Here is a 26877-nt window from a genome sequence, read left to right as displayed (position 1 = left end):
AAAAAAAACTTATAAATCATTAACACTGTTAAATGTAATCTTAAGAAAATAAAATAAGTTTTTCATACTTTACATATAATGTTGTGATGCCTAAATTCACTTGTAGCATTTCTTTTATTTTTATTTTTTTTAAAATGCACATAATAGTATAAACATTTTTAAATTTCAGCAGTAACACTTAAAATAATTATCAACCTGTCAATATCAGCCAGAACTTTTAATATCTGTGTATCCCTAGTAATGGAACATTCAGGGTACGTTCGCACGACAACAGTGTTCTAAAAACGGAAACGTTTTTCCTTTGCGTTTTTTTTGCACACAGGCAAAAACTTCGTCAAAACGGTCCTCGTTCACACAGATCCGCCAAAACGATTAAAAATGTTGTATTATTCTACCAGGCCAGTAGTTGATGTCACTTTGTAAAGAAACACTACACGTCTATAGACTGAACAAGTAACATGCATGCGTATGATGTCTCCGCTTTCACAAATTTACGTTTTTCTAGTTTTCACAGAGACGATTATGTTATGTTTTCAAAAACTAGCACACTTTGAGACTTTGTCAAAAGAAAGGAGCCCAGAATCTGAAAAAAGAGTCTATTTTTTTATTGGTTGAATGACCTGCTATGTTAAAAGTGAAGCTTTTGCGTGTCACAAACGGTCACACCTTTTAGGAGGAACAGTTGGATTTAAATGCGGGAATAAGCCCTCTAAATTGTGTTTGTACAGAATACAGAAGTCACTCCTGAAATTGTGATAGTTGTTTAGTTTGGCTCTGCACAATCTAGGCTACTTGGATTGAATGTAAATTTGGTTGTTGCTGTCTGATCAGAAATTCCAGTCAGAAAGTGTAGAATGTGGTTGTCCTGTATAAGACCAAACCCTAAATACATATTGAACCTTGCTTTGTTCTGTACACACAAAGGATAGACAACCGGTTTGGTCGCGTGTGTGTGTGTGTGTGTGTGTGTGTGTGTGTGTGTGTGTGTGTGTGTGTGTGTGTGTGTGTGTGTGTGTGTGTGTGTGTGTGTGTGTGTGTGTGTGCCAGCCAATGTTGGGAAGTAACTAACAGAAGTAACAAGGCTACAACTGGGCATCTTTTAGTAGCGTGACATCTGTTTGAAAATTTGCAGCTTTTTCCAAGCTGTTCATTTCTAACAAGTGCCAATATGCGAGATGCTACACTGCTGCTTCCATTTCACGTTGAATTGCATACAGTGCAGTGTTGATATCATTAACTAAAACTAAACTATTAAAAATGGTTTAAAGGAGTTTAAATAAAGCTGGAATAAAGTTGAAGTACAAGTCAATGATACATTTCATTCATATGTGAATCTCTGAGGCTAGCGATGCCTCAAAACACTCCAGTTGAATAGCCGTGGTGATATATTATGCACAAAATAATTTGACATTTCTCTGGAAATTACTTTTGATGCAGCCTAGTCATCACAGCTTCACATGGTAAAGAGATGAAGTCGTAGTTTAGGTGTTTTTACTGTAAAAATCTATTCAGTTCAGTGAAGTGCAGTGTGGGTGGATGCTACAGTATTTGTGAAACTAGTACTGATGATGATTTGTAAATAGAGTAGAGCTCTTCAGAAACATGATTCTGGCTTCACATTTCCCTAAACCTCGCAAAAACATTTATGACATCATTCTGAGTTTATAAATATCTGTCTGGTTTAGTGTGTCTCCCTGCACTGAGAAGCGGATGTAAAACATTGACCCAGTTGAACCCAAACAGGATGATGGCAGTGCAGTTATTAATAAGTAATTTCTTGCGATTTTAATTTGATGTATTATCAAGTAATTTTCTTTATTTCTTGGTATTGCAAACTATTTTATTTCTCAGAATGGACTATATATCTTACTGTTGTATTTCTCATAACTGCTGCTATTTTTCATAAATGTGACTATCTCACAATTCATAATTGCATCTTTATATTGCAAAATTGTGAGTTTCTAGTTATTGTGAATTTTTATCTCACAGTGTGACTTGGTTTATTATTTTAAAGTGCCCCTATTATGCTATTTTAAAGGTTCCTAATTTTGTTTTGGAGGTCTCCTACAACAGGTTTACAAGGTCAAGAAACGCTTTAATTTTCTCATAATATACATTGCAGCATCACCTCTTTTCTCACGGTGCCTGAAATGGTTTGATCAAGGATTCAGTCTCTCTAAATCCCGCCTTTCCGAGAGCCTACTTTGCTCTGATTGGTCAGGTGGCCCAGTCTGTTGTGATTGGTCGACCGATCAATTTGAGCCCGAGTCCTAATCCTTTTGAAGTGCATGCAAAGTCTTCTCAACATGTCGACAGCACGAACCAAACTCTCCTTGGCCTAGGCTACAATTACAGCGAGGGCAGTCAAAGTAGACGTGGTTTGCTGGCAGCCAATAGCCTTGTTTCTATTACCCTGTTTTTATGCGCATTTTGAAGCATCACATCAGAAACGACACGGAAACAAATTTTGAAAGGAAAAACCCTTAATTTGCCTTGGTTTTTGACTTATGGGAAAAAGAGTTCATGCGAACAATGGGAGATGGAAACACATTTGACGAATAAATTCTGACGTAGCGAACATTAAACACACGTGACTAATTTGCCGTTTCCTCATGATGGGAATTCCTATTCCCTAAAAAGAGCCAGATCACTTGGCTCAGCTCAGTAATAAAGAGTTTACTTTTGTTTACAGTTTGTGTGTATATATAGTATATACAGCTCTCAGATGGGAAACGACTCTCACAGTTCACTTAAAGGAGTCAGCTCATAGATTCACTGTTTCTGCTGATGGTGTTTTATTTACTGTTGGTTACTAGGTTACCAATACCACTGTCGTCCGCTCGAACAAGCTGATTGGAATGCACACATTTAGCTTCTTTTTTTTCTTTTCTTTTTTCTAACTTGGAAAATATTTCCTTCATGTTTGGATGGAAACCCAGCTAATGAAGACCATATAGGCTAGCATTATACAAATTTGTCAGAAACCTCGGTTGGTTCGTGCAGGAAGTAAGACTGGAATTACTGACAACTAGTTTCAGGCAGTTCAGAATCGGTTCTTTCTTTTGGGAAACAACAACTTCGTTAATCTTTGAAACTTTACAGACTTTTACTTTCAAAAACAGCTATACTGTATTACACACTAGGAAATAGCATATGGGGTACATTAAACTTTATTTCACTGTTACTTGATTTTTATTTTTTTTTACTCTGGAAACAGGCATAGTTAAAGGTAGCCTAGTTCACCCAAAAATGTAAATTCAGTTATTTGCTTGCCTTGACCTTTCTTTTTTTAGACCACAATAGGAGATTTTTTTAAAGTGCCCTGCTCGTGCTTGTCCATATAATGGTAGTGCATCTTAAATTGTGAAAATGTTTTAATTAAATAAATAAAAATGTGGTTGTGTCTTTAAGGGGTAGGGTGTGATTGTAAGTAATACGTAAAAATCGTTAGCTTAATTTAAGTACAACAGATTTCAATGGAAGCCTCGCACAAATATTATAATATTAAAAGCATGTCGTGTGTGTTCCCATCTCATGCTTCTAATGGACGTGTTCATAACAAGCACCATTCAGTGAATCATGTGTGGCTATTGTGTGCTGTGTGAGAAAGACCCAGATGGGTGTGATTTTCTGCAGTAATACTACAAAGTGCTGCAGCACACACTGATTAATGTTACAGGCATTAGAGTGTGTAGACGTGTTAAGGTGTTTTATTAACACCGCTTGTGCTCTTGTGTTTTGCACTAGCCACATCCTGTGTCGAAATCCTCACGTGCACGTGCATGCGGTGTGAAATGCATTGTGCTGAGCTGTTTCAGCGCAGTGCGGGGGTAGCGGGGGCGTTATTACATATCAAACAGGGAAACACTAAGATTCAGAGAGAGAGGGAGGGAGGGAGGGCGGGCGGGCGAGGGATGCCTGCAAGAGGAGAGGCGAGGGGTAACCCTCCTTTCCAGGCAAGGGATTCCACCACTGCAGTAATCATGTTTCCTGCAGTCTCTCTGTGCTGATGCAGATTTCCCACGTGCACATGCTCTTACAAACGTGTTCCCCCAGAAATCCTTTCATCTGACTCCAGTCGTCACGACGCACTCTCTTGCTCTCTCCTCCTGTCTGTACTGAACCACTCGGGTTGTGCTCTTGCATTCAGACACAAGAGCTGCAGCGGTTGAGACACGTTTTTCAAACTTGAACTATTTTTTGCTTTCAATGTGAAATAGATTGTTTCCCATAATAGTTTGTATACACCCGTAAATTATAAAGCATTTCATTTCAAAATGATTTGCTTTTATGGGAGTTGATACTCTTTAAGCAGGGTTATTATCGTTGGCTAAAACTAAAAGTATAAAAATACATTTCCATTGCTTGAAATAAATAAATATTAACTGAAATAAAATAAAATATATTGTTTTAAACTATTTCATTTTAGCAAGTTGCCAAGGTAATAGAGGTGGGTGATATACCAGTAGACATTATTAACCAGTATAATTTTGAACTATGATCTCTATTGCGGTCAGTGTTGGGGTAACACATTACAAGTAACTCGAGTTATGTAATCAGATTACTTTTTTAAACTAGTAACTAGTAAAGTAACTCATTACTTTTTCAAATAAGTAACGCAAGTTACTTTGTTTTCCCATTTATTCACTGAGGTGCAGAGGCGTTGAGTGCGCTGTGCGATCATGATGGTTATTTTAGTTCTAGACTAAAGCATGCATTTACTTTTGCATATACTTACTATTGCACAAAAAAAGATTCAGTATTCCTCAAAATAAATAAAATCCGTGAAATGCAAAATCAGAATACTATGTAAACCACCAATAATTAAATGTGTTAAATAATAATAATAAAAATATGAATTTAATCTAACTTTATTGACCAATGTACTTGCTGCTGACCCTCGATGATTTAATTAAACCAAGCAAAAATGACTTTAGATTTTTATTGGTTTTTATTGGTGAAGTAAGTGTTAAACTTTCTTCTCCTGCATTCTATTTTTCTGCAATCCAGAATGTCAGCACAGCTGAAAGGTTTGTTTGAGCTGCGCCCTCTACTGTACACGTGTGAATTTGCATTTTTTTTCTGCCTTATTATTTAAATTTAGGTGTGAAAGTCCTTTACATTTGCCCAAAAATTCAACTTTTGTTATTAAAAGAAAAACAAGCCAAGCCCAGGTAAGAAAAGTAACAATGTTTCTTAAAAAATAACTAAGTAACTTAAGTAGTTACTTTTTAAGGGAGTAACGCAATATTGTATTGCATTACTTTTCAAAGTCCCCAACACTGATCGCGGTTACGCTCACGTGACGTTACTCTGCTGCGTGGTCACAAATGTTTCATTTGTTGCAAAAGACAACTCATTTCGCTATTTGCACACGCTATCAGAGATGTGGAGAGATGCGCGCACATGAACCCGCTGCTCATCGAGCGCACGAGAAGTGAACTGAGTTCTTTTTGCCGCCTAATTTTGCTTGAACGGTTAAATACACATACTTACAGTAAGTGTCAAACTGCCCGTATTCGCAAGTATCCTCGTAAACAGTCATTTGTCTTAAGTGAAACACAATCATTTTTGTCTTAAGTGAACGTAAACAGTTGAGAAACAAAATGCATGCGTTACAGTATATTAGAATAGTGCATTTGGTCTTAAAGTGACAGCAGCATAATAAACCTGCTGCTGTCTTTGCCATTAATGCCATTACCGTCTGATGTGTACAATAGAATGAAATCGTCACAAAGAAATTTTGAAAAACTTTCCCAGTGACTACAACTTCCATCTATTTCTGTGACTTTATTTTATGAAGGGATAGTTCACCCAAAAATGAAAGTTCTGTCATCATTTCCTCACCCTCCTCATGTCACTCCAAACCTGTATGAAAGAAGGCATTTTGAGAAATTTATCAGTGTTTATTTTTGTCCATACAAGGGAAGTCAATGGGCTCCAATGTTCAAAATATCGTTACGCATAAGAAAGTCATACAGGTTTGAAACAATATGAGGGTGAGTAAATGATGACACAACTTTCATTTTTGGGTGATCTTTCCCATTCATTGTGATATCACTTGAGGTTTAGATTAAACTTTGTGTTCTGAGAGGTAACAGTAGAACATTTCTTCTCTGATTGAATTATTCAGTCACATTACTTTTTTGATGTGCATCTAGGAATTTATTCAGTAAATGTTTCCATCGTAGTTGATGTGCAGTGAGCGTGTGGCTAAGTTTTTTTTTCCGACACATTTTGGAAATTTTATTCACATCTTGCCATTTTCATTCCACATTTTGCATGGAAACCCAGCAAGTGAGGTCAGAGATATTAAGTAGGAAGTGAGGTCAGAGATATTAAAGGTGCCATTGCATGGATTATTTTATTATTTTAGAATGTTTCCTGGGGTGCCCTTATAATGTTAGTATGTTTTTTAGATCAAAATTTGTTATAATTTAGAAATAAAAGGCATTTTTTCTAGCCTGATTTTAGCCTCTGATTTGAACACTCTGTTTGAAGGGTGTCTGCTGTGAGACTTCAGTGTAAACGCCCACTGCTGTGATTGGCTGCTGTGAGACTTCAGTGTAAGCCTGTTGATCACGTGAATGATTTCACCAATGCAAACATGATGTACGTACAGTAAGAGCTTCGTTGTGCAGTGTAACAGCGTCATTGATTTCATAACGAGTTTTGGCAAGTGTCCAGATAAACTCGCGCTGTGTGATTGACAGCTTGGGCGACTGGAAAGGGATTGTTCTTTGATCGCTATCTGTATATTAATCACAGTTTAAGTAAGATTATTTTCATCCTACTAAGAGAAACGACGTGAAGTTGATTGTTTAGTCACTGGCTTGATTTACTGATGCATAAACAGTATTGAACGACTCTGAGAGAAAGATTATCTGTCTGAACTTGAACAATTACACATCAGACATTCACATAACACACTGGTTCTTCAGAGGCTCGGATGAAGGAACTAAAACAATACCTTTGTGTTCATTTGTACATCCAAACACTGAGCAACTGCCATGCTTCGCTCGTTTGCAAGCCATGATGTCTCTCGAAGAAAAATGATTCGGACGATGATTCGGCTGCGCAGTTCCACCTGGCCTTGAACATGGGCTGGCATATGCAAATTTTTGGAGGCGTACATATTAATGATCCCGACTGTTGCGTCACAGTCGGTGTTATGTGGAGATTCGCCTATTTTTCAGGGGTGTTTTTCAAAAACGAGATTTAAATAAGAAGGAGAAAACAATGGTGTTTGAGACTCACTGTATGTCATGTCCATGTACTGAACTCTTGTTATTTAACTATGCCAAGATAAATTCAATTTCAAATTCTAGGGCACCTTTAAGCAGGAAGTGAGGTCAGAGATATTAGGCAGGAATTGAGGTCAGAGATATTAAGCAGGAAGTGAGGTCAGGTAGCCTGGTTAAAACCAGACCATTCTCAGTAGTAACTGAGTTATGGTCTGACAAAGCTTCATTAATAACTCATTTCCAAAGGGGCGTCACCAACAGACGTCGCTCAAATGCCTCTGGGCGCAATTGGATAGACCTAAAACCAATCAGAGCGATCGTCATCGTGTAAAGCCATATGCTGCGTCCCAATTCGCCTAAGTTACACTACGCCATAAAGTATGTACTCTTTTTGTGAAGAAAAGGTATTTACTTTTGAATGTGTAGTAAAAAAGTAGGCAAGCTTTGGGACATACTACTTCGTCATCTTTATCGGACGGATCTGTCGCGTGCATCCTGTCACGTAAACTGCCCTGTCAATCATCTTGTCACAGTTAAAATCCTCTATTAAATCTAATTTAATTTCCTGCCGTTTCGGAGAGAAATGTAGTAGCACGTTCATCTGCCAGTGGGTCTTTCATGGAGACTGTCCTCATGTGTTTGCAATTTGAATATAATAATGCATTTAAAAGTTGATGCACTTCACCAACGGACGTCGCTCAAATGCCTCTGGGCGCAATTGGATAGACCTAAAACCAATCAGAGCGATCGTCATCGTGTAAAGCCTGCCTCAACGTTTCTGATTGGTGGCGCGATTTTCGACAGATTAGAAATGGGCTTGAATGAACTCTTTGCCAGGCTACTTGCAGAGCAAATCTAAATTTGCCGGAAGTTGTCTGAGTTTTCCCAGGCTAGAGGTCAGAGATATTAAGCAGGAAATGAGGTCAGGGATATTAAAGGAACACTCCACCGTTTTTTGAAATAGGGCTTATTCACCTTCTTTCCTACATTTAGATAGGTGGGCAAATGCATTTTTGTCTCAGTGCATGCATTGTTTAAGTTTGACAGGGTCGGCGCTAGCTTAGCTTAGCATAATGAATGGAATCCTTTGTTGCCAGCTAGCATGTCCTGAGTAAAAGTGATATAAAAAATATAAAAAACCCACCTAATTACTTCTTGTGGCCTGCGTATTCACAACGAGTACAAATAGCGATGTAGATTAACACTAGGCGATTTCCTAGGCAGATATTGACTTATATATTAAGGACTATATTAGGGGGAAGCACAGGTGAAGCACTGCTACTTGGGCGTGATATCTCTGCGCCAAAGTAGCAGTGCTTCGCCTGTGCTTCCCCCTAATATAGTCCCAAGTCAATATCTGCCTAGGAAATCGCCTAGTGTTAATCTGCATCACTATTTGTACTCGTTGTGAATACGCAGGCCACAATAAGTAATTAGGTGTTTTTATTTTATTTTTTATATTTCTTTTACTCAGGCCATGCTAGCTGGCAACAAAGGATTCCATTCATTATGCTAAGCTAAGCTAGCGCCAACCCTGTCAAACTAAAACAGTGCATGCACTGAGACAAAAATGCATTTGCCCACCTATCTAAATGTAGGAAAGAAGGTGAATAAGCCCTATTTCAAAAAACGGTGGAGTGTTCCTTTAAGCAGGATATGTAAAAGTATGTAAGTGGGATTTGCATACTAGGATAGTGCGATTTGAGGGAATAGACGAGTTGTGTGAAAGATGATCAAGATATTCAAATTCATATAAGTATTTTTCCATTTGGAATAGCATGCACAAATGAATCGTTCACAGTAAGACCAGGAGCATTAAATGGTGAATTTTAATTTCCTATTGATTTCAACTTTTAAACCAAGCACTCATGACATGAGGCGCTGAAAATCAGCAAGATGTGACACAACGGCTAGAAAAACATTCGTCTGGCACACTTGTACATTGACCAACAATGACCAACAAATAAAAAATAGCACAGAGGGAATGCACAAATGTATTGTGTATTATTGGTCCTCGCACTTCTGCTTCTTTATTTCGGTCTCTCACATTCTCTCTCCTTCTCTATCTGCCTGAATGACATTGATTCTACGGGTGCTGTGCTATTGACTAGCCCTCTGTTGAATATTTCAGCCGCTGTGTGAGCGTGCAGGGGGACGGGAGGGGTTTTCTGGTTCCCTGTCTTCATTACACACCACACACACCACTGTGAATGCAGTGCCATTCATTTAATCCCACACAAGCTGCTCTCTTCTAATAACCAACTGACACAGCGTACAGTGACTCCTGACAGTGCATGATGTGTTGTTTTTTTGTGTTATTTTGTGGCATGAATCTTCTCTCTCATATTCAATTCATAATGCAAGCTGACAACTCAGAAAATATATTATTTCTTTTACTGAGACCATGATTCAGTGGCATGTTCTGTGTTTTAATTCTCTATCCGCAAAAGACATTTAAGAGCAGCAGTGGTACCAGTTCTCGATTCTTGTTCTTTATGTGTTCTTGCTGCAGAGCAGTGCTTTGTGTTATTCCCCGAGCTGAAAGGAGGACCTGATTTAAAAACAGTGGTAGCGGTCATTAGTGCTGACAAATCGTAAAGAAGTGTGTGGGTGTAACTGTTATGATTTTATTGTCTCTTACTACAGCATCTGATCATGACACTAATCAAACCATAGTTTGGGCTGCACTTCATGCTGACTAAATATTACAGGTACCGTACATTATGTGAGTACACACTGCTGTGTGTGTAATTACCTCCGTTGGGATGACAAAATCCGCACAGGTGGCAATATCCGAAATCCTTGTACCGATTTTTGGTAACCATGTGGAAAATAGTTTACAAATCATACTAAGTGATGTTTTAGAAACTGTAAAAATGCAGAAAAGGTTTCTGTGATGGTTAGGGTATAGAATATACAGTTTGTACAGTATAAAAATCATTGTCTATGGAAAAACCCAATTAAACGAAAAACGAACGTGTGTGTGTGTGTGTGTGTGTCTAGTGTGAGTCAATGGGATATCTGATATTATGCTGAAGTGCTTAGTGTCTGAAGCAGCAATGTTATTTTAGTCTTTATATACGATCATGGTATTTATATTTTGAATTAGCTTGTATTTTTAAATTTTCAGTTTTCATTTTAATTTAAGTTTATTCATTTTGATTTTATTTTTTATATTTCTGTTTAGCTTTAATTTATTTTTATTTAAGTTTTAGGAATTTTAGTACTTCAAATTTGAACTTTTTTTCTGTTAGTTTCAAAGGGAAGTTTTCATCTATTTTATTTTACTTAACGAGAACAATTTTTAAGAGTTAGTTTTAGTGGACAGGGCTGCAGTGTTGTCTATATGGGTCCTCAGTTAAAGACAATACGGGCTTGACTGACTGGTAAGGGCAGGAATGAAGTCAACATTGCTGACAGCCGACTGGCACAGTCCTGAGAAGGAAAGAGCAGCACGGAGAAGAGTTAAGGTGATCAGAGATGCACTTTATTCTGTAAACGTGGACTGTACTGCAGTGTTCAAGAATAAGGATGGCCTGGGGCCAGTGTCCGAGTTTCAGCCACATGCCCTGTTGGGTCAGTGATTTATGATAATGTACTGTACATGCATTTCTATTCCTTGCAAACTTGCTCCTTGCTCATAAACAAAGGTTTGGAACAAAATAGATTTGTTGTTCAGAAGGCATGATAGTCTTAGCAGCGTCAGTAAAGATCTTTTGCACACTGAGTCCGAAATTCTCGTATGCGTTTTTTCGTATTTGACGTTCGGTGGCTCTGAATTGTCAAAACACCTCTCAACATGCTTGTTACGAATGCGAAAAACGCAGAAAATCGAACCCGATCTGAATTTTTTTTATGACCAACGAAAGTTTCGGAGGCAGTGTGTAAACGTGATTGTCGTATTTATTTTTTAACATGCGAGAATTTCGGACTCTGTGTGCAAGCACCTTAAAGGGGTCATCGGATGCCCATTTTCAAGTTGGTATGATATTCTAGGGTCTTCATGTAAAGTTTGTAACACACTTTGGTTAAAATTCCTGAATGGTTGTGTAAAACAACAAGCTTATTACCTCCTCAAAAACAGCTCTGATCACAGTGACCTGTTGCGGTGCATGTCTCTTTAAATGCTAATGAGCAACTGCTCACCCCCCAAAAAATATATGCTAAAACGGGATAGTCCATCTGTGGTCGTGGGGTGGAACTGGAGCATGAGCAATATGATGTCATATTGCTCAGAAAATTCAAACGGCTTGATTATTGAGTGCGTTTAGGCTTTTTGAGGATTAATTGATTTTATTGGATTTTTTTTTCATTGGATGGTGGTTGTATGACACATTTATATTGCATCCGATGACCCCTTTAAGAATGAGCTTAAAAAATTACAAACCAGCCAGTAATGATTTTCCATATGTCATAATTTTCCAGCAAGTGTTTATGAATTTACTGCTACCTTGGAGTTTCATGTATAATTACACCAACTAATTATTGCAAATTTACCTTGAAAATACTATGGAAGTCAATGGGGTCCATCAACTGTTTGGTTACCGACATTCTTCAAAATATTTTGTTTTGTGTTCATCAGAAGAGAGGTTTGGATGAACTTGAGGGCGAGTAAATAATGACAGAATTTTAATTTTTGGGTGAACTATTCGTTAAATGTTGAGTTTGGTGCCTTGTTGATGTTTTCCTCAGTGGATTTGTCTAAATAGACCTTTACACAAGGACTGACGTTTCTGTGTCAGTGATAATTGTTTGTTAAATAGCAAGTCAATAATTGCTTCACAGCTGAGCCTCCTCTTGAATTAGCAAATTAAAACCAAACTGTGTGGACTAAAACTCCAGCAGGATCTCCTACACTAACAACCCATTCTCAGTTCTTACTTTAGCAATCGACACGCAGCTCTTGGCTAGCAACAGCGAGCAAAATTGAGCTACAAAAATAAAGCAAGCAACACCACAATCTATTGTAGACTCCAAGTGACAAATCTCTTTTGCTCAATCTCTGCTATCTCTTCAGTAAATAATTGAAGGTCATCAACTTGCTGTCGACTTCAGTTTCGAACTGCAGGCGGATCTGTGATTGTCTTAATTATAGGGACACTTAATAATTCAACAATATTATTGACCTGACTGTACTGACGCTGTTGTATGAGAACTGAACTGAGCCGGACAATGACATAATTTTTTTCAATGCTGCTTTATAGATGAAATTAACTTATTTAATAATTGATGATTTTTACAATGGAACTGAATCAACACTGAACTGAACAACAGCCAAAATGCATTATTTTCCTGTTATCACTGTAAAGCTGCTTTGAAACTATCTGAATTGTATAAAGCGCTATATAAATAAAGGTGACTTTACTTGATTTTCTTCACTCCTGTTGGTAGTTTCCACATTGCATCGCTTCTCATTTGCACAAAGCCGAATGTTGCTCAGCTTTGTCAAACTCTGTGGCCAGTGTCGCATACGCCACCTTAATTCGTTACCTCTCATTGAAAAGTTATGGCTTCTGGTCTCTGCTAATCACTGTGAACACCACTTTAGACAAAGTCTGAGGAACCACAGTGCATTTATGAGCGAGTTGAAAATGGAGAAGAGGAATTAGAGGGTATGCGTTGACGTCACTTTCCTACCGGGACACGATGCCTCAGCCAGACTGAGTGGCAACATATCCTTAAACATGACTGGATTTAATAGGGGAAACTGCGAAACTAGCTGCTTCTCCAGAAGCTCTCATTGCAGCAGCTTGGAAACATTGTTTCCTGACAGGCCCTTGTTCTCCTTGACGCTCAGAAAGTGCAGATGCCAGTTCAATATGATTGGATCAGATGCTTTATGCTGGCTCTTGCCATTTTTATATGCAGAATGCATCAGACGGTGTATGAGCTGTTGTTGTGTGTGAATCCGACACTTCTCTTTGTTTGTTTTGGTAAAGCTAAAGCCTGTTGTTTTTGTCTAAAGCCCCCTGACACCTTTTCACCTTTTCAGTCGTAATAATGAAAGCACACATCACCCTCTAGTGTAGAGGGATTGACTCGTTATCTCTTCATTACTAATTAATGACTTTCCTCATCTGAAATTTGCACTTAAACAGCTGTCACAGAACTGCAGTCTCTTTCCCCCCTCAGGATCGGCCCGTTCACTTATTAAACTCCTGCAGGCCTCTGGGATGTCTGTCAGCAGTCATTTGCCATGTCAGATCTGCTCTCATCAACGTGTGTCTGATTGGCACTGGCGTTGTATTTGGACATACCGTGGTGTTTTATCGACATGTGACAATCAAACATTGTGTTTGCGATGACAGTTAGGGCTTTAGATCTGGTAAACCAATGGCTTCCAGTTCTCACTGCAGCAGTAAACGCTCCAAATGGACCTTCATCAGTTGCATGGTATCTCAGTGTCACTTTAGCGTTAGTGTGAATCTTTAATTAAATCAATACAAAACTATATTTTTTCCCACAGATTGAATTCTAATAAATTAGCCTTCATTTGGTGGTACATTGGTAGAGGCTCATGAATAATTAATTTGTATTGATTCCCACCAAACTCTGTCCCTGATTCCAAACAGCTTCAAACTGTGGGGGTTTTGTTGTTCTTGTGTTTTTTTTAATCTATTTTCTTTAAAAAATTGTCACACAGTATAAAGAGATTTTAATTAATTGGCCTGTACATAATATGACAGATCGAAAACCTTGGCTAATAGACTAACAATGATTTTCTGACTAATTAGGGTGTTCAAACTTGGCATGTTTGGTTGGATTGAAATGAACCCTGGTGAGATTGCTCTGTTAGTGGAGTTTATTTGAATACGTTTGAAAGCTGCCATCTGAACCCTGGTCCCTGGAGAATGCTGAAAAGATGGGTCTTGGTCCACTTCCAAACAAACTGTTGTAGTTTGGATGAAATATGAATGCAACACGGACCAAAGACATGTAAACGAACCAGAAACGTGAAGTGATGTCACGAGATGCGACCCTAAAAAGGACTGAATGCTCAAGCATACCTGCTTTTTCTCGTCATAGTCGCGATGTTGCTCATAAAACATACAGGCATAAAAACCATGTCTCCTCGCATCTTTGTTTGTGTGTGTGACAGAGGGATTCCTGCCACTCTTTTGACTACTTTACACATTTTATAAGCTCTTCTCAAGAATCAGATCTGTCCAAAAGCACCATTCAGGCAGATTGTGTATACTATGGACTAGATTCATGATACTATTTAATCACACATTGAACATGCTTTTGGTAATTTCCCATTCACTTCCGTTGTACTGAAAAGAGTGACCAGGGTATTCTTCACAAATTCATCTTTCGTGTTCCACTGAAGAAAAAGAAATGTATGTAGGTTTGGAAAAATGTGAGGAGTAAATAATGCCAAGATCTTCATTGTGAACTCTTTCTTTTAAGCTGTGGTTTTGAACATGATTAACTAACAAGTGGTCCACCATATCTAAATCTGTTAGTTCATCATAAATCTGTTAGTCCAGCTGATCATCATCATCATCAAACCAGCTTGGACTTTCATACTTGCCCTTGAAATTTCAGGAATGTTTGAATATTGTTTGTGTGTATAGATACACCAACTGGCAGCTGGGCTACAGTGCAATAATTATCCTTTCACAGATCTGGATCCTACGGTTGCACCAGCCGTTCATAAGTTCTTAAATAAATTGGAACATAAAGTTCACACTAGAGGCTTAGGGCCAGATACTGCAAATTAGTGTGAGAACGCAATTCCCAAAAAGCGCAGATGGGAGTAGAAAGTTCTGTGTCTGATCTACTGACAACACGCAAATTAAAGAACACAGTGCCAGGATCCATTATGACCAACGCAATCTACCAAGAGCAGCACAAATTATTCTGGTATCGGCATCTGGTTTAAGACTCAGCTAAATAATGACTCAAATACCAGTGAATTGACTAGCGTAAATCTTAGTGTGTGTCTAGCGTAAACATTTAAATACTCTCCTCTCATAAATTTTGTGTCTGAAAGGAAAACTCCTACAAATGCCTATGCAATAAGGCCGGCTGCAAAAATAACTGTCCACGCCGTTTCAGCGCTAATTTTTCATTGTGTGTCTTTAGTAAATCCTGCCAGTAGTTTTTTAATGCCAAAAGAGGGTTTGGCGCTGGCTCAAGCTGTTATTAAATCTGGCCCTTAGTAACTACTAGCTAGTTTGTAACTAACTCTGTACTTTATTCAGTAGCAACATTTGCTCTTAAGGCAGAACATAACTAGTAGCTCATAAGCACTCCATAAAGTAATGCCTATAACATGACATTTACCATGGGTTATCCAGTAGCTGCCTTCAAATACGTGAGCAGCATTGTGTTAAAATGCTGTGAATGTCAGTTTATCAGTGATTCTAACTTCTTTTGCCTCACGTAACTAACAGTACAAATGCTTCCATTCAAATACAATAAAGCATGAATGACATACAGCAATTGGTAAATAACATTCAGAAACTGTATTCAAAATTAATAAGGCCCAATTAATAATTACTGAAACAAAAAAAACATGAATATTTTGTTTTTTTTTATTTTGTTTCTTCAAAACAATGACAAGAAATGACATAATATTCTCTGTCTTAAAATGTGAATGACTGTAAATGTCATGTCTAAATGCCTGTCAGGTAAAAACAAGAGTTTACTGATGCATTTCAGTCAATCTGCTGTTTTATTCCAACCGTTACTCCTGGTCAGAGGTTTCTGTATTTATTTAGTTTATATGTAAACTAAAGTTACATTTCAACTAAGATTAAGAGTGCAATGCAAAAAAAATTTATATTGCGTAAGGTGTAACTTAAGTGCCCCTTTACGTCAAATTTAGACTTAGGTGTAACTTACAAACAGCTGGTTCAGCTGGCACCTGGTCCCTTGTGTTTTGCATCTAAGCATGTAGGTCGTGGTGTTACAATAGAGTGAGTCTTTTGCTTACCGTAGGAGCAAGTAAACAGTCGCTTTTAGCCAAAGCGAATATACTAAAGGGACAATCCACCTGGAGCAACCAAGTGCTCAAGGGCACAGTGCTGATAGTTAATGACTTGTTCCACACTTGTTCCCTGTTTGAACAAGCAACCATCCCATTACAAGCCCTGAGGTTTGACTGCTGGACCCCAAGTGACTCGACGCGAGTAAATCCGCTGTGCGTATAAATGCTGTCAGGTTAGTGGGGCTCTGTGTGTGGGAGGAGAGTCCGTGTGTAGATGCGTGATGCGTGGGTGGAAATGTCGAGAGCTCTATTTCAGGAAGACATGGAGCGGCTTGCGAAACACGCTGACAGAAGAGTATGGATCAGACCAGTTCACACTAGTCGGACACAAACTGCACATCTCCGGACATTCTACACCCAAACACACTGCTGCTGTTAACTCCGCAAACTGTGTGTTTGCTCGTAATGCCGTGTGTGGCAAAGGTCCCTTGAATTCACATGATCTCAGTATAGAATCCCCATTCAATTTGGCCACAACCCCTCTCTCTCTGCTCTCTTTCTCTCTATATTTGTCTCGCTCGTTGTGGTAATTGTGCTCTCCAGAGGCACAGTGGAAAATGTGATGTTTTTTCCCTGGATTCAAAGCATGTGGTTCCCTTCTGGCTGCCTTTCACTTCAGAAACGCCCAACTGCTGGTTTGAGACAGAGGGTGTTCCGTCAGACTTTACTGTCCATTACCCTCATTTGCTTACTTTTTTTCTGTGGTTCTGGTATTTATGTTGTTGTTGCATCAAATGCAAGCAGCATTTTCAAAGTTCATATACTTTAAGGGTTAGTTCACCCGAAAATGACAATTAATCTTTCCAAACCCGTAAGACATGCGTTTATCTTTGGAACATAAATGAAGATCTTTTTAATGAAATCTGAAAGTTTTTTCTGACAGCCTACGCAACTACCACTTACTCTATTTCGCTCTCTAAATTTCGCTGAGCAATGGTAAATGTGACTGCACCTTTAATGGGATAGGGTATAAAGGCATCATTTATCATCCTTCATGTTGTGCTTTCTTTAGTTGAACATAAATGGAAAAATAATTTTTGAAGAACATCCTGGCCATTCTTTTCAATACAGTCAGTTCAGTTGATTCGTTGAATTCGTTGATTCGTTGAATAGATCTGACTCGGATTGTCAAAATTAACTGTGAATAATGACTGGCTTCAGTCAGTTTCTCACACAATGCTATCATATGAAGACTTGGATATGTAGTACAAAATGTCATATGGGCCACTTGTATGATACTTTTACAGTGAATTTTTTTTTGTCATTTTGGAGAATGGCAACCCCTGTTCCCTTCTACTCCCATTATACTGGAAAGAGTGATCTGGATATTCTATAAAAATTTACTTTTTGTGTTCTACAGAAAAAAAGTCATACAGGTTTGGAATGACATTAAAGAGTAAACAATAACCAAATTTCCATTTTGGGTGAACTATTCCCTGAACTAGTCCCTATTCCCTGATTACTGTTGTCGTTTCATTTATCCAGCAGTATGAACCTCAGTCACTTTTGTTCTTTATCGCACCGGTTCTTTGTCAGTGTTAAAAATAAGAACTCAAAATGGTTCAAACAGCTTCACATTTTCCATGATTCAGTGGTTCCTGCCTCCTCAGTGTTTGTGTGTATCCTTTGTGTACATGTTCAATATCAGTGTGTTCCTCAGTGCCAACCCGCATCACATTTCCAAGACAAAACATTTCCATTTATCCCCTAAAGGATTGTTTTAGATCAGACACACACTGTTACGCATACAGCAACTGCTCAAAATGAAAAAAGCCCATCTGTGATCTCAGCACCGTCATATCTCACACTCTGCAGTCAGACAAGCCTGGACGAATGGGGAATGTCTACGATCATTTAAACAGAGTAGATTGTGCACGCAGTTTAGTAAGAATGTTTGTGTAGCTGTACTGCTTACTAAGATTCAACAACAAATTACCTCCTTTTCTCTCTTTCTCTCTTGTTGTAGGGCTGGAAGGGCTCCCCCTCATGGCAGGGTCAAAGACTACTGTGTTCATCCTCTTCTACAGAAGGTGAGTGTTCATGTTCATGTTGTTTATTTAAAAACATGGAAATACATGTGGGGTTTTGCATCACTGAGATTTTCACTTAGGTTTACAAACTAGTGCTCTGCTGTAACCGCCTACTTATGGGATTCAGAAGCATGTTTTCCATCGGTTTTCTCTTAAGACATTTCAGAAAATTGTTTAATAAAGAGTTCAAAGCCTTGAACCAAACCAACCAGCTAGCTCTGAGAACTTACCGTATACTCAACCAATAATAATTGAAATTAAGTAAATATTTGAACATCTGGGAGAAAAGACAAAGAGTAACTTAATGTAACATACTTAATTGTATCAATTGCAAGTGTAATCAAATTAAATTGAGTCTAAGTTTTTATATCTACTACTGTTTTTATGCTCTACATATCCCAAAATGCCTTACTAACTAGTTAGCTAGCTAGCTAATGTTATGCCGGGTTCAGACTACACGATATAAGTCAATTTTCGTATAGTGTGTCGGTGGACAACAACAATATCACGACAGAAAGACTAGCATGTTTAATTTTTTTTCGGTCCTCCACGGTGGGTTCCATCACATCTGTGAAGTTGAACAATAGGAGCACAGAAGCTCTTCCGTACACACCTTTCAAATATTGTGAAACGAAAGAGAGACGTTGGTATTGATTGCCATTAAGTGGAATTATGCAATTATGCCTTTATGATGTTTCCTCGAGTGGAAACATCACACAACAGAGTGAAAAAAGATAAATGCTGGCGAACAATAGCGGAGGTCCTTCAGCAACCTGGGGAAAACTGGATTTAGCATTAAGATAACATGCCACTCATCGCGCACATCGTTAAAGATGAAAAGTGATGATTAGTCGGGAAACAGCGTGTAGTCTGACGTTTAAGAGTCAAAATCGCATAATCTGACTCAGTGACTAGCGTAACAGACAAAAATATTGTGTAGTCTGAACCTGGCATTGATCGACACTACTGCAGAGTCTGAAGCAATTCCCATTTCTACATAGGATCTAGCTTCAGGATTGTAGGCCTGTATCAGAGCCCTGCACGACAGTCCCGACGGATGAACCGCTAGTAGTTGATGTTACGGGTGGAAACATTTTTACGTTGTCATTTGCGGTACGGGTCGGAAAGAAAATAGGCACGGGCGGACTGCAGCCCTGTATAGTTGAATAAAGGATACTATGCAATGCTAGCATTGTTCTGATCATTTACTGTCCCTGCATCCCAATGTCCAGACTATCCATCATAAATAGTATGTGAGATTAGAATAAGTGTATCCCAAAGCATAGTATGTTGAAAAGAGTATGTCAAAAGTCCCCAGATGGTCTACTATTTCCGGTGGATTTTCGAAGTGTGGATGCGTGCGCACTCTAAAGGCTAATATTGCCCACAACCCATTGTATTTTGGAGGACGATTCTGTTCAGAACTACAAACACAAGTAAAAAGTGTTTAAAAAAACCTACAAAACATGGCGGATATGCGCGACTGACGGTGAGGTTTGAGTGACTAATAATCAAAGTTTAACCTGATAAAAATTATTTATTTAATGTCATCTGTGTTATATTTCATCTGCAATAACAATGTGGATTTTTATAATGATCCGTTTGGCTATTTACTTTTAAATACATCATTATGCATTAATATTAAAGAGTTCTCAAATGGAATCCGGAGGATTTTAACTGTGACAAGATGAATGACTGGCCAGTTTACAGAGATGGGATGCGACAGAGAAACCGTTAAAGACGCAATTTTATGACGTGACAGTATGTCCCAAAGTATGCCTACTCTTCTGCGACACACTCAAAAGAATGTCTTTTTTCTTCACAAAAAGAGTACATACTTTTAGGGCGTAGTATAAGTAGGTGAATTGGGACACAGCATGTTTTACACACCTGTCTCTGCAAACGTTTTCCAAACAGGTTTTATCAGTATGTAATGTAGGTAATTTGCTTTTACATGTACCCAAATCACCCAGATTAGCCGCTTTTCCACCGTCAGGCCAAACTGTTTTTGTCGCTTAACTCGTGCCGATCCGACCTAGCCGGTATGGATATGGTTTTATTCTCCACTGTGGGGAAAATCTTTGGAATGTAATACAAATACGTCACTCATTGCTTGTGTAACGCAAGAGTTTACAGATGGTATGAGATGTAAAAAGCGACCATGTTATAGAGGATGATCAGATATTTCTTTTAATTTTATTATTAACTTGCGTTATCTTCACTCAAATAGCACAGAGAAACTGGCAGCCAGGCAACAGACAAGTGACCAATCCTGAGTGGCAATGTCACTATACACGTGGGTATGGGTAACCGTGCTAAGAAGTCCAGGGTGAAGTCCAGGCCTTTTTCTTACAGTTCTCTGAACCGTTCAGCCTGACGATGCAAAAGAGGCTATTGATTGAATCCATAATCAGATTGATGGCTCAATCAGACTGAAAGCCTTCAGGTAAACACCTCAGTCAATCCAATTGAGGTCAATCCAAATAAAATTTCGATCGGATTGAAATGGGTGTTGTAGACCCGAAATCAACAGGAAATCTGATCAACAGGAAATAAATCAAGCATCTAAATGCTTGAATTGGACTATTTTCTCAGTCAGATTCAAAAATACCTTGCACACTTTTGAACATGCATATGTTTATTTATGTCTTGTGTCTTACAAACTGGCCAGTGGAGGAGACTGAATATTTACTGTTTGCTAAAAAAGCTCTTCTGACATAAATGTCAGCTTTCTTTTTAGAAAAGACTGAAACTGCATTTATGCTTACGGCAGCTCCGATGACATTATCACGGGTTGCCTTCTCTGATTCTGTACGCCATGACTGGAATACCTGTAATGCACAAGTAAATAATACATGAATCGGATTGCAAAAGTTTAGGGTGTTCATATAACCAAAACTTTCAGAATCTGAAATCGGATTAGATTCATTCATTTACATTAAAATTACTGCATGTAAACAGGATTTTTTTTGCTTAAAACTTTTTGTCTCATCTTTCTGGATGACATATACCCCACATCTCAGCAGTTGATTTGACATTTTCACAGGTTTTTAATTTTGTAAATGTGACTTCACTTGGCATTCTGTTGCATTTTCCAAAAAGAATGCAAGTTTCGGCTAGTGTAGTTAACCCCATGCTGTTAAATGCCATAACTTAGCCGTTATTTGGATATAAATGCTGTTCACCATTTATGAGCATTCAAAAACAGATATGTATTATGATTACTGTCATTAAGATGAATGAGAAAGCTAATAAATAGCACTCTCTCTACCTCCTTGATCGCAGCACGGCTCCAAGGCAGTGTAGTGCTTTGTGGGTAATGTAGTTCTGTTGCCACAAGTACAATGCTTTAGAGTAGATCTGACTGGATGTGTGAGGGGGTCAGTCTGCATGAAGAGAGCAATGCATCTCTGTGGCACTTAGATATATTATACCCAGCAGGTCAGGAGAGGTGAACGCATCGAGAGGAGTATGAATGCGGACTGTTAAATCTGTGCACTGAAGACAGAGTGATTTACCTCACAGCGGATTTTAATAACAGTTGGATCATGACACGCTGCATCAGAGCTGCTGATTCAAAGCCTTAATGCTGTCTGGGATCTTCTGTACTTCAGCTGGCTCACTAAAGACTCAATACACATAAATCCTGACCAGTGTTGAAGAAGATAACTGTAACTCGCCAGGCAACAAAATACTTCTGATGTCATTCAAGCTGTTTTTTTTTGGTTTTGTTTTTTTTTTACAAATAGATTTACCTAATCTAGTCTTTTTAATTAAATTGTCTAAAATCAGAGCAGCACAATCTCAATTAGGGGAATTACATCTTACTAGAACACACACTGTCAATACAGCTAATAAAACAGAAAAGGTCCTGAGTGATCATTGAAATAAACCTTTTGAATGAACCAATTTGCTGAAATGAATCTTCCAATTTTAAAGTTAGTTTAAAGCTTTTCCCTGAAACTCAACCTGAATAAAATAAGGCCTCATGGAGTCCCCCCCTCCCCCCACCCATTTATTTAATACATATTAACATAAAACTTTAATAATTTAAATAATGTTTTAAGATGCATTTCATTTAATACATTTTTGTATTAAGTGCTGCACAACAGACGTTCACCCAAAAATTGAAATTCTGTCATCATTTTCTCACTTCTATGGAAGTCAGCGGAGCCCATCAACTGTTTAGTTACTCCTATTCATCAAAATATCATCTTTTGTGTTCAGCCGAAGAAACATAACACAGAAACACGCAAAACATTCAGACTTCATATTTAAATAGTCTTTTATATTAATAGTATTCACAGAATCAGACTCTAGTGTATATCTCGATTTAAATGCATGCATAGCCCTACTTTTGATTTATTCATTCCTTTTTTATGACTGGATTCTGCAATTCCATCCGCATTTTCTGCCTAGTGGAAATCATAGGGTTCGAATGAAACTACAGCCCTGCATATGCCCCTGACGAATGCTCTTTGAGTCATGGTGCCAAAGCCGCTGACCCATCTTTCGTCGCGCTCATTTCGATGTGAAAAGGCAGTTCTGAGAAAGAAAGAAAATGGCTCTGCGCTAGCCCCTTTAACCGTCTGGTCTCACTCTCAAACCAGGAATTCATTCCGGCGAAGCTGCATAAAACTAGCTTGCTCCCATTATAATCAATGAAGCTGTCTGCACTGGAAATGTGTTAGGTTGACACATCCAGTTCATAATATGAATCACATCGCACAGAGGCTCCAGCCACTTTATTTTCTCAGTCTGTCTAAAATGAAATTTTTTTTATTTAGATTTAGGAAGAGTAGGATCCATCACCGTGAGGGGTCTGAGTGATGACTCCAGTCTTCATCATCCAGACATCAGATCGCACTGCAGAGCATCACGGACCCCCTCAGACTCCTTAAATGTAACGACTGCAGGAATGAGGCAGTATACAGTGTAATGGGACGCTGCAAGCCCTTTGGCAAATACGGCTTACAAAAGGCTCTGTACAGTCTACGGGACAGCTCGAAGGGACAAGAGATGCACTGACAATAAACTGATTTACAATGACATCTAATGACACCACAGTGACCGTCTTTGCTGTTCTTCTCTGGAGATCGGCATAACTTGACTGGCAGGACCGTTGTAATGCTGCAGTCGTGTGGTGAAAACTCCCATCATTCAACAAGGCCCTGTTGTTCCCCCTTACTGTCACTACAATACTGCCCCCTGTTGGCCATCAACTCCTCTACGGTCCCTTACACACTCCCATACACACTCTCAGCACTCCAAATCTTTCTTTTGCCATTTAAAATTCTAAGAAACTTGCTTGGCACTTGTTCTTTCAGTGGCACAGTTCAAACTCATCCAAAGGCTCAGTCTAGCCCGGCACCTGATAGCTAAGCAAAGGATGCATAAAATGCTTGTGTGATTTGGCTACTACACATCTAACGGCCATTTCTTTGGCTATTGTGTCCGCAGACGTTACGGTGGTGTATCAGAACGGATTGCCGGTGATATCCATATGTCTGCCGTCCCGACGAGAACGCTGCCAGTTCACCCTCAAACCCTTGAGCGACACAGTGGGTGTTTTCCTTCAGCAGCTGCAGGCCGAGGACAGGGGCATCGATAGAGTCGCCATCTACTCTGAAGGTACAGTACATCTCTGACACTGCTGTGGTTTTCTTTCCATTATAAGCTGATTTGTCTGTGGATACTGTGTATACAAGTACAGCAAAACTCTAATAACTGCCTCAAATCAGCTTGTAATATTTTAAGGGGCAGATTTACTAAACAGGGCAAATTAGCGTGAGCGTATATCCAAAAGAGCGCTGATGGGAGAGGAAAGTTCTCCGCATGATCTACTGACGTGAAGATGCTTAAATTAAAGAACACAATCGACCAACGCAATCTAGCAGGTAGCGTCTGGTTTAAGACATGCTTTTTTGGGGCGGTAAATAATGGCGCAAACACCAGTACATTGGCGAGCGCAAACCTTAGTAAATCACCTTGCATGATTCATTTAAATACTCTCCTCCCATAAATGTTGTATATGCAATAATGTCAGCCGCAAAAATAACCCTATCAACGGCTTTTCAGCGCTCATTTTGCACTGCGTGTCTTTTTTAACGCTAAAAGAGGGTTTGCGCTGGTACAAGCTGTTAGTAAATCCTAGATCTTTACTGTCACATCAATTTAAAGCACCCCTACTCCCTAAAAGCATACCTCTAACGTATGTGTACAGACAATACAATGATAACTGAATTTTCACTTTTGGGTGAACTATCCCTTTAATTGTAGTATTGTGCATGTCATTGTTCGCAGTTCTATGGGCAAAATTAAATTAAGTTTCCATTTTGTAGTTTAATCCACAAATCGCAGATGAACTTGTGGCTTTATCTGAAGTGTTTAATTGTTAGTTCATCTTTAATCTAATTGAGGAACATGAATCATTTTTTCTCTGTGCAAACTGCATGTCTGCTCTGTTTCAAGCTCAATTATTCCCGTGTGAGAGGTGCTTGAGCTTTCTCTTGCCTGTAGATGAGTGAGAGAGGTTATCTGCTGTCTTTCACCTCAGATTGGAAAATGCTTCTCTTCCTGATGAGCATACTAACGCACAGCAGGAAACCTTTGTGATAAGCATTTAGATTGGCTCTCGTATTTCACAACTATTTCAGAGAGAGGATTGCGGTTAAAGAGACTGTACACTTTCACACCTCTAATTTCCCTCTCTTTCTCTCTCTGCAGATGGAGCAAGGATAGCGTCCTCTACAGGGATCGATATTTTACTAATGGACAGCTTTAAGCTAGTCATAAATGACACAACACACCTGGTGCAGCCACCCAGGAAAGGTGAGTGTCCCCTGCTGCATTTTGGGTCATTATTTGCAAAACTTTGCAGAGGTCCAGAAGAGTTTTGATATTCTGTTGGCATCCATTGCAGATCTGCTACCTCACGAGGATACAGAACGATTGAACGACGTCAAGCTCTTGGTGCAGCAGCTCTACAGCGCTCTGCGCATAGAGGAGCATCAGCTCACCAAAGAGAGAGAGCTGATTGGACGACTGGAGGACCTCAACTCGCAGCTCCAGCCCTTGGAGAAGGTGCGTTGTTTGGGTTAATGTCACGTTATATGTCAAAATGTGTCATGTTGACATCAAAAACAGGACTAATTTATTGCCCTCATTCTGAAAGTATTTTTTTTTTTTTTACAGTTTTAGTCTATTTTGCACAAAAAGAACGTAGGCACACACGGGTGTCCTGTGGAAGTCGTTTCCACCTCAAATTAAGTAAACAAATTAAAAAGGTAACAGTATGAAAGTAGCAATTTTAGGAAATGAAGTTGCATTACGGAAAAAGCCACATTGCAAGATATAAAGTTACAGTTACAAGAAACAAAAGCCCTATTCAGACGGTAATTGTTTCTCATGGGGACGTAAGGTATTTGCAACATTTACAGGGGTTAGTCAGTGATTTTATTATCTGAATACAAAATCGCATACAAATCCCTGGCCGAATGACCTATTGTTTTTTGACACACACCAAGGTCATGTGATAATTTAAACTGCCGTCCAAATCCACATCTCTGAATTTGCAAGAAGGGATCGATTCAAAATTCCCCATTTAAATCCTTTTTGACCACTGCTGAGCACCGTACGCACGGTAACTGTGTCGCTTCGTGGAAGTTTGCTTTTTTAAAGATGTACACTTTTTTTGGACATTTTCTAAAATCCAATAAAATTAAGAATCTGTGATTTGTTAATTCTCTTGAACCTTTATTTAACTGACGAAAGTACAAAGAAAAGATTTCCAATGTTCTCACTGGCCAACTTAATTGCATTTTGTAAATGGAAACAAATTTTGATTTTGATGGCTGCAACACACTCCAAAAAAGTTGGGATAGAGGCAAAATAAAAGTGAAAAGATTATTGAATATTCAAATTAAGCAGTTTTGAAACAGTCCACAATAATCAGGTGAATTGGTAGCCGGTGAGGGTGTCGTGATTGGGTGTAAAAGGAGCATCCACCAAGGGCAAGCAAAGATGGGTCATGGCTCGGCACATTTGTGCCAAATTTTGTGAGAGAATTGTCAAACAAAACAAAATCACATTTCTCAATGCAAGATTGAATAGAGTTTGTCTTTCACCATCTACCTTACATAATATTGTGAAAAGATTCAGGGATTCCAGAGAAATCTCAGTCTGTGTAGGGCAAGGCAGGAGACCTCTGTTGAATGTGCATGACCTCAGACGGCACTGCATGAGAAACCATCATATATATTGCCACATTGAGGCGCCATGCTAGTTTTTACAGAAGTCCACAAGAAACGATTACCGTCAGAATAGGGCTATAGTCACAGTTTCAAAAGTCATATTTAGTCATAGGGAGAATGATATAAATTTGCAATCACGAGAAACAATAACAGCTGCAAGATATACAGTATGTGTTGCAGTAATAGTTGTTAATAGCCATGTGCAATATAAAGTCACAGATATGTTTGGTACTCTTTGGCAGCTTCAGGCTTCCATTTGTATCCAGCAATGCTACACAGTGATGAGCATAAATGTGATGCGACAGCTGAAGTGTAGACAGTGGAGTGTAGACTCGTGATTCATCTTCTGTCAAAGA

General features: G+C 38.8%; 1 protein-coding gene across 1 annotated transcript in view; it reads left to right on the top strand.

Moving 5' to 3' along the window:
* The window catches only part of mcu (mitochondrial calcium uniporter), a 96205-nt gene that overhangs the window by 58448 nt on the left and 10880 nt on the right, over positions 1–26877 (top strand). The window contains exons 3-6 of the mRNA XM_084093718.1: positions 18206–18269; positions 23730–23900; positions 24996–25100; positions 25192–25352. Of these exons, the coding sequence (XP_083949844.1) occupies positions 18206–18269; positions 23730–23900; positions 24996–25100; positions 25192–25352 (501 nt within the window). The remainder of the gene's footprint in view (positions 1–18205; positions 18270–23729; positions 23901–24995; positions 25101–25191; positions 25353–26877) is intronic.

Source organism: Abramis brama (genome assembly GCF_963993115.1).
Source record: "Abramis brama genome assembly, chromosome: 19".
Classification (NCBI taxonomy): Eukaryota; Metazoa; Chordata; class Actinopteri; order Cypriniformes; family Leuciscidae; genus Abramis; species Abramis brama.
Note: the sequence above shows the minus strand (reverse complement) of the source record. Positions and strands in the feature narration are given on the sequence as shown.